At 55.5% G+C, this 9,073-nt stretch overlaps 1 protein-coding gene across 1 annotated transcript; it reads right to left on the minus strand.

The window, feature by feature from the left end:
• Positions 1-5,874: 5,874 nt before the first annotated feature.
• POU3F2 (POU class 3 homeobox 2) lies at positions 5,875-9,068 on the minus strand (the record flags this gene model as incomplete). The annotated part of the gene is made up of 1 exon (XM_035320862.1): positions 5,875-9,068. A coding segment is annotated over one exon (570 nt), but the record flags the coding sequence as incomplete, so codon positions are not given.
• Positions 9,069-9,073: the final 5 nt, after the last annotated feature.

The following is a 9,073-nucleotide window of genomic DNA, read 5'->3' on the forward strand; positions in this document are numbered from 1 at the left end:
AAAGGCAGCTTCTTGAGCTTTCTGCCTGCCCTGAACTGGGCTCCCTGCAGCCGGGACGGCTCGGGCCGAGCTGTCGGGGGCTGCAGCTGCCTCTTACCTCCTCTGGTGCAGCCGTGGGCACGGGGCCTTGCTTCTCTCCTCCCGATGGGTCCTCGGCTGGTGCTCAGCAGGAAAACGGGCCATTTCCCCACGCCTGCTCGGTGCCCCAGTGCTTGCTGCCCGTGGCGTGACGGCCTCTGTCCTCTGAAACTTAATCTTCGTTGGTGTTGGTCTGGTTTGCTTCAGCTCTGTTCGCTTGCCGAGCTGGCAGGATGCTCTGCTGTCGCGACATGTCGCTCACCCGCCCTCAGCACCCCTCCGGCTGTCCCCGGCCCCCTGCTCCTCACGGGGGGAACCCGGAGCCGAGCCGGGCAGGGGGAGAGGCAGCGGGGGGGGCACAGGGCGCCCGCCGCCTCCGACCCCCGACCCCCGACCCCGGCCCGGGGCTCCCGGCAGCCGCTGGGGGGAGCCCGAGCTCTACGCCCGGCTCCGGGCGCTGCCCCCGCGGGGACCGGGACCGGGACGGGGCTGGGGGCTGCGGGGGACTGCGGGGGGCTGCGGGGGGCTGCACACGATCGGGGCCATGCGCGGCTCCTGCTCGGCCCGCCCCATGTGCGGCGGGGCTCTGCGGGAAGGGGAAGAGCCGGGAGACATCACCCCGCCCGCCCGCCCGCCGCGCAACACCGGGACCCCCCCGCCGGGACCTCCGGGCAATGCGGGGAAAACGGGGTCCGGGGAGGGGAGAGCTGCGGGGCATGGGGAGCCCCCGCCGAGCCCCCACCCGCCCCGGCTCCTGACAAAGGCGGCCCCGAGGCCGCGCCAGCACGACCCCGCTCCTGACCCTAGAACCGGTCCCGGTCCCGTTTTGGGTCCTGGTCCCGGTGCTGGGCTGCGCAGGGCCGGGGGGGGGGGGGGGGGGGGGGGGGCTCCGGCAGCAGCAGCAGCAGCGGCTCGGAGCCCCTCGGCAGCGGCAATTGGCAGCCGCTTCTCCCCTTTGTGCATCTTGCGGGATTTCTTCTGCATAGGCAATTGGCAAAGGTTAGGAACACGTCTTCAGATCCCGGATAATCCCAGGTTAAATATTAAAAGTATAAGCAGCCTAGGCCGAGTATTTACCTATGTAACTCCATAGATTTCCCTCCAGACCTGGACTTCTAAGAATTTTACGGGACTTTTTTTTTTTTTTCCCTGCCTTTTTTTTTTTTTTCCCCCGTATTTTTTTTCCCACCCCTTCGTATTTATTTAACAAAACAGCGGGAAGGGGAGGGGGAGGCAGCAACAACAAAAGCAGTGTCTGTATGAGCGAGCAGCAGCCGCTCTCCCCGGCTGTAACGTGAGAGGGAGGCGAGATTCCGTCCCCACCGCCGGCTTTGTACCCGTCTCGTTTTAAGTGCCTCGCACATCGACACAAAAGGCAAACCCGCGCGCAAACACACACCAAAACCCGACACAAAACCTCTATTGGCCCAATAGTGCCGATGCTTGCCCCGATAACCGGGTGGCCTCCCGGCCCCGACGGGGTCCGGCCGCTCCGGGACCGGCACCGGGCACGGCAACAAAACCCCCTCCAGAAAGGGTTTGGGGAAGGAGAAGTCTCAAACGGGATTAAGGCTTTAATTACAATTCCCTACCGAAGGACCTTGTTTGAGGAACTGATCTTATCAATTAATAGCGGCATTAATTTAAATTTTGTGAAAGAGGGCTCGCGTGAAATATACCTCCGACTCCCTTTTTGGAGAAAAAAAAAGGAAAATAAAAATAATTATTATAAAAAAAGAAAGTAAATAGGGGATGCTCCAAGCAGAACGTGTCCGAGCATTAGCAGAAGAAAATGTGAAGAAGAAAGGCACTGCTTTGGCTAGAAATAATTATTCGCCATCGCCTGGGAAAAAAAAAATAAAAAATAAAATAAAATACATGTGCATATCTGCTGGGGAAACTATAAAAAATGGAAGCTCTTTTAATGGGGAAAATAGATGAAAGTTTCTGCCCGCCAACGCTATTATTTCATCATATTTTTGGCCCGCACGATATTAAAGAGAAAAATAAGGTAATTGGAACATGCATCAACAGTTTTCCATGAAATAAGAGTTAAAAGAAGTAATAGAACTAATCACTGTCTCCTCAAATCAAGTAGAAAACATTTCAATGCACTAATTAGAGTAATTAGAATAATAAGACTGCCTATATGTGGTAAGACAATGTGTACAAACAACTTTATTTAATGTATACTGGTAATCAGCGATGCGTGCGTGCTTGAATGCTTAGTGCAATAAAATTCACCCCCGTCCGCCCAAACAATCAAATACAAATTAGTTTAATGATTGTGCCTGCTTGAATGTCTTGGAAATCCACAGGCAGAGGGAAATAAATAGCACCATCCTTGTTTGTGCGTCTCCCCTACTGACCAAGGAGCTGATGCCTCCATGGACTTGGCAATGAATGACTGCAGACATGAATGAATCAAGGAGGGAAAAGGGAATTAATGAATGAGGCGGGCGGGCTGAAAACAGCCCCGAACTTTTAGACGAGCGCCTCTTACAGCTCCCGGGACGGCTCCGGACGGCCGGGCAGGGGTAAAGGGGGGGAAGAGGCCCCTCCGCCCACATCTTCGTGCCCGGAGGAAGAGGAGGAAGAGGAGGAGGAGGAAGACAAACTCCGGGCGAGGAGCGGTCCGGCCCGGGGCCCTTTCCACGCTGCCCCGACCCGCTGGGACGGCCGGCAGGGGGGCAGGATCCGGCCCTCGGCCGTGGGGCGCTGCGGGGGACCCGGGCCAGGCTACGGGCCGGGGCTGTATTGGGGAGGAGCGGGGCTGCCCCCGGACAGGGCCCTTTTTGGGGCTGGGGACAAGGCTGGGAGCGTGGGAAGCCGCGCACGGCCGGGCGGCCCCGTGCTTGTCCCGCACCCCGCTGGGAAGGCGCTTTGGGGAAGTTCTCGGGTTTATGTCACCCGCTCCGCCGAAGCACGCTTGTTTTAGGCTTTAAGGCATTTCCCCCAAAAGGTCCGTGCCCTTGGAAGTGCAGCCGAGCACTCCAGCCGGGGCAGGCTTCCAGCCGCCCTCTACGGAGCACAGCAGCCCCGACGGCAACACCTCGCCGCAAGGCACCGGGTGAGCGTCCGCAGCTCCCCAAAACCCAATTCTCTTTGCGGATTAAGGCCGGAGAGGCACCAGCACCCCCGTAGTCAGCCCCCTGTCCCTTCCCGAAATACACGCTGAACAAGCAGCCCCGACGGGAGCACGCTTTCCGACAACTTTCCCCCCTTCACTCCCGCCGCCCTTTCCCACGCGTGGGGACCAAAAGCCTCGGGTAAAACCCTCCTCACGACCTCCTCTCCCCCTGGGGAGCTTCCTCCTCTCCTTTCCTCTCCTCCTTCCCGCAGGAGGAGCGGCCCCGCGCAGCCAGCCCCAGAACAAAGAGCCGCAGCAGCCCCACCGACGTGGCACGGACAGACCTCGGGGAGCTTCGTGCTCCACAGGGGGGGATGGAGGAAGGATGGGGACGGCGACAGGCTGGGGCTGGGGGCTGCGGGAGCAGCCAGGCCCCATCCCAGGCCGAGAGCCGGGGCGGGCACACGGCCCCCGCGCATCCTCCAGCAAAACCCGAGGGCGAGGGAAAGGCGGCGGGGGGCGACCGGGGCCACTTCTTCCCCCGTCGGGGCTCTGCAAAGTTTAACCGGGGGAGGCAGCAGCCTCTGGGGGGTGGTTGTTGATTATGTACGGCCTCCCCCGGCCCCGCTCTGCTCTGCCGAGCCGAAGCCGCGATGCACGGCCCTGGGGACACGAAGCCGCCTCCGGGCTTCGGCCTCCGTCGGAGGGAGCGAGCCAAGGGCGCCGAGCTTTTGTTGTCGGCAGCGGAGCTGCAGAAGGAAGGGAGGCTCTGCTGCGAGCGGCCGTGCCCGAGCCCAGCTTGCTGCCGCGCACCCCGACATCCACCTGCAGAAAGTGCGCCCTGCGGCCGCTCCGTTTTTTCTTTTTTTTTTTTTTTTTCTTTTTCTTTCTTTTTTTTTTTTTTTTAAAAAAAAAAAGGAAGGGAAGGAAAAAATACAAAGAGAGGAGATTAAAACATCTCCCGCACACACAGCCCGGCTGGCCTCCCCTCTGCCTGGGCAGCACACACGAGCCAGCCGCTACCCTCCGCTCCCCGGGGCAGGAGCATCCCTGCGGGCGCTGCCCCACGGGCACCTCGGCGCCCATCCCCGCGGCCTCGGGCCTGCCCCCGGCTCATGGCAAGGGGCTGCTCCGCCGGGAGAGGGTCTCCCCGTCCCGGCCAGGCCCTGCTCGCTGCCAGCAGGGCCCTGCTGTCACAGGCGCAAGGCTCCCTCCGGGCCCCCCGAAGTGTCCTGCAGAGGGCAGAGGCTGCTCGCGTTCCGCAGGCAATCCGGCGGGATATTGACCGAGGGCTTCAAATCCATAGCCAGCTTAAACATTTTACCCGTCAGCACGTCTGCGGTCGCAAAACACTTCTTCTTTCTGTCACTTCTCCCCGAAACTATTGATAAGATCATTTAGCTGAATCTGTTCGGGATGAGCGTGATATTGACTAGGAGTTAGGAAAGATGATTAAATCTAATAAGCCTCGAAACTATCGCGGAAACCGCCGAGGAGGGGGCAGCGGGACACCGTCCTCCTCACACCGAGCGAGTCCCGGAGGCTCTCAGCACCCCGACTCTCCCTGCTCAGGACCCCGCTCCGCTCCCCGCCGCGCCCGCCCCGACGCCGGCACCCCGCAGCGCAAAGCCCGGCTCCGGCCGCTCGCAGCCGGCCCGGCCCGGCTCGGCAAGGCACGGCACGGCTCGGCAAGGCACGGCCCGGCAGCACAGTTATCCCTAGGTACAGCCACAGCACCGCCCGCCAGCCGCAGCCTGGGCCGCCGGTCCCGCTCCCCGGCTTTCGACAGCGCTCCCCCATAAGGAAGCTCCGCCTTTCCCCTCTTTTCTTCCCTTCTTCTTATTTTTATTTTTTTTTTTATTTTTTTTAGGAGCCGGATCTTAAATTGTCAAAAGGCAAGGAGCAGAGGAGAGCGGCTCTCTCCTGGGCCGAGCCTCCAGGCAGAGCACAGGGCTGCGACCAGGCTGAGGAGCGGGTCTCGGTGCCAGCACCAGGGGCAGGGCCCCCCTGCGCGCCCCAAAAACCAAACGCTTGGAGCCCCGCTGCTGCGGTCATCCGCGGGGACACGCAGCGAGCACAGCTCCCGCTGCCCTCCGCCAACCCCCGGGAAGTCAGGGACGTGGAACCTCTCGGTATAGGCATAAAATTTATTCCAAAATTCCATGAGATATAAAGGAACGGCGGCGCTTTACACAGAACTCAGCTCAGTGTATAAGGACTGGGGCGTTCTCCCTCCAAATTTTAAGAGCTATGCAAATCTGTGCTATCTTTAAAAATAAAATAAAGATATTTCAATAATTAGAACAAACTATGAAGGTATTGTGCATTTCTGTTTTATGTAGATAATAAAATATTACTTTAACATAAATATATAAGGATCTCTGCGTTTTTATTTTTCCCCACAAGCACATCCAAATGTACCAAAACAAAGTATTTTTTTAAAGAGACTGAACCAAAAAAAATTACATCCCATATAGATTTTGTTCACCTACTCATTTAAAGCTACAGAAAAACAGTTTCCAGAACCTGTTTGCTTTGAAAGAAATAAATATACATTGAGGCAGGCCACTTAAAAATGATATGAAAATATTTCCCTGGGTAGCATTTAAAAAAAAAAAAAAAAAAAGGAAAAGAAAAAATAGACAAAGAAAACATTGAAACTATTTCTGCATTTCAAAGGACAAATATTAAACATATATACATAGTGGTAAGGTTTACGTGGTAACTTTTTTTTTTCTTTTTTAGTAAACCTATTTGGAGTTTGAGGCTTTTCTCAAACCTCCTCTAGACTCCGTTTTGTGACCTTATACACATATTAATAAGCGTCTGAAAGTTCATTTCCTCCCTTTACCACTGGATCTGCCCTGATCTGATTCACTTCACTAGGCGCTAGTCCTCAACACTTTAAATAACAAGCAGCTCAATACACCCAAAAAAAAAAAAAAAAAAAAGAAAAAGAAAAAGAAAGAAAGGAAAAGAGAAAAGCTCGGTGCCCGTATCTTTGTAACAATTGTTGGAAAACTAAGAAAAAGGCTACTGCATGTGCCTCTTAGAAATCATCATCTGTCTTACCAAGAAGAAAAGAAAGAAAGAAAGAAAGAAAGAAAGAAAGAAAGAAAGAAAGAAAGAAAGAAAGAAAGAAAGAAAGAAAACCAAATGTCACAGGCGCTTTAAAAGACAATGAGAAACGTAGTCTAAAGACTTAGCTACTGAATGCAATATTTATATGATTCTCTGCAAGAGAACGCTTCCTTGTGTTTTCTCCATAATTGTCCAACACTCACCTAAGTAAACTTTTAGCTTATAAAAATGTTTTGCCTATATAGCACCCATTCGTGCTGACTAAATGATCCCTTTATGAATTTATAACTATCATAGTTTAAAGTTCCTCTAATGTATATGTATGGCTGTGCGTGTGCATAAGTACATAAACACAGAGGCACACGCGCACACATACATAGGCTGCTCCGAGTTCCCGCTCCTATGCTTCTCTTCAGAGCTTTTTGTTTTGTTTGTTTTGTTTTGTTTTCCCCGTGGGTTTCCCTCTCTCTCTCTCTCCCTCTCTCTCTCTTTTTTTTTTTTTTTTCCTTTTTTCTTTTTTCTTTCTGGAAAGTTAACCGTTTCCCATCAGGGTAATGCCACGAAATGCACTTTAAAACTGCTAACGGGGAGGGGGGTGGGTGGGTGGGGTGGGTGGGGGGAAAGACGAATTGAAAATGGCATTTCTTTCCACTTCACTTCATTCCCCAGTGAAAGACACAAGGCTGCCCGAGTTAAACTGGTCCTTTCGTCCAATAAATTACTCCGCAACCGACCGGAGGAGGTGGCGGTGGTGGAGGGGGGGCTGGGGATGAACAGAAAAATAACGAAGGGGCAGCGCAGCAAAAGGACGGGCGAGGGGGCCGTGGGGACTGGGCCGTGTTCCCACGCGGGTGGGAACCGGACACGCTGCGTGGGCCCCCCAGCCCCGCACCGCAACCCCTCATTGCGGGGGCAAGTCTGGGGGTCTGGCTGCACCCTGCCACCGGGGGAGGCCTAAAGGACCCCCCCTTTCCCTCTCCAGGGAGCGCCACTTTCTCCGGGAAAGCTCTGGAAATGAACTGTGTGGTTTCACCTCCCGGAGCTCCTCCACAATGGGCCCTGCTCGCCCCTGCCGCAACAAGCTGGGAGGGCCGAGCAGCTCTTCCCCCCCGCCTCGACCCCCGCCAACACTGCCTGAAAATGAAGTTTACTTTGTCGGCTCCCTTCTCCCTTCTCCAAAGCCGCCTCTGAGCCAGCGTCTGGGAGAGCCAAGCCCCTGGAGAGAGGAAGCTGGCGGTGCGCAGATATATATATATTATATATTATATATTGTACATATATGTGTCTGCATGTACGTACGGGCAGGCGTGCGTACGTAGGCATACATACAGATATATGTGCTCTTCCTGCTGCAGCAAAAGGAGAAAATAAGCATTACACATATTTAAGAAGACTGGTTTATAACAAAAAGTTCACATATACACATAAAGCAAAGGCTAGAACACAGTAACATATCGAGGACCGGTCACTGGTCGACTAACGCTCACCGTGGAAAATGCAAGTCATTTTCAAAACTAAGGTGGGAAAGGAAGAAAACAAAATGAATCTGTTTATGTAAACTTCGATTTCCTTGCAGTGCAAATCGGTACGGTTAAATACTGCCTACATCAAAAGGGATAGCTTCGCTTTTCTCTTCCTTTTCACATACTCATTCCTACAGGGGATCCACAGAAAATAAACACAGCAGCATGTGCCAACCCCGAGCGACGGTCCGCGATGCCACCTGCCTTTTGTGTCAGGGGGGATGGGGGGCTCCGGGGCGCCCGCGGGGTGGCAGCACCCCCCCCCCCCCATGACCCCCACCCCGCCACCCTCGTCCTCGCCACCCCCAGGGCCAGGGCAGGGCGCAAATCTGGGGCCGGCGCGGAGCGGAGCCCCCTGCTCGCCCCTGCCCTGCCGGCCTGGGCGCGATACTCACTGCGCTGCAGCGCACGGGAAGGTCAAAATACCGCCCCGCACCTGCTGCCGTCTAAGGGACAGTCCGGTGCAGGTGCTTTGTCTGCTTTGATTCGCTCTCTCTCTCTCTCTCTCTTTCTCTCTCGCTTATTTTTTTTTGTTTTGTTTCGTTTTGTTATTTTTTTTCTTAATTTTTTTTGCGCGTTTTTTTTTTCTGAAAGACGGGAGAAAATTAAAAAAAATAATAATAAGATAAGGAGGACGATCGAAAGTTGGGGGGAGGATGAAGAGGAGAAGGAGAGGAAGAGGAGGAGGAGAGGAGGAGGAGGAGGAGGAGGAGGAGCAGGAGGGGCCGGGCGCCCCCGCCGCGAGTTCACTGCACGGGGGTCTGCACCCCGTGGTGCGGCGGCGTGTCCCTGCTGGCCCCGTACACGTCCTCGGCGCCCGGCAGCGTCCCTCCCGGGGGCGTCATGCGCTTCTCTTTCTGTCTCCTGTTACAAAACCACACTCTCACCACCTCCTTCTCCAGCTGTAGGCTGTCCGCCAGCGAGGTGATCTCCTGGGCCGAGGGCTTGGGGCACTTGAGGAAGTGGCTCTCCAGCGCGCCCTTGACGCTCACCTCGATGGAGGTGCGCTTTTTCCGCTTGCGGCCCTGCGCCGCGATCTTGTCTATGCTGGTGGGGCTGCCCGAGGAGGAGTCCGCCTCCTCCAACCACTTGTTCAACAAAGGCTTCAGCTTGCACATGTTCTTGAAGCTCAGCTGCAGGGCCTCGAAGCGGCAGATGGTGGTCTGCGAGAACACGTTGCCGTACAGGGTGCCCAGCGCCAGCCCCACGTCCGCTTGGGTAAATCCCAGCTTTATCCGCCGCTGCTTGAACTGCTTGGCGAACTGCTCCAGGTCGTCCGACGTCGGCGTGTCCTCGTCCGAGTGCGCCTCGTGGTGCGGCG

Source organism: Oxyura jamaicensis, chromosome 3 (assembly GCF_011077185.1).
Source record: "Oxyura jamaicensis isolate SHBP4307 breed ruddy duck chromosome 3, BPBGC_Ojam_1.0, whole genome shotgun sequence".
NCBI classification, from domain to species: Eukaryota; Metazoa; Chordata; class Aves; order Anseriformes; family Anatidae; genus Oxyura; species Oxyura jamaicensis.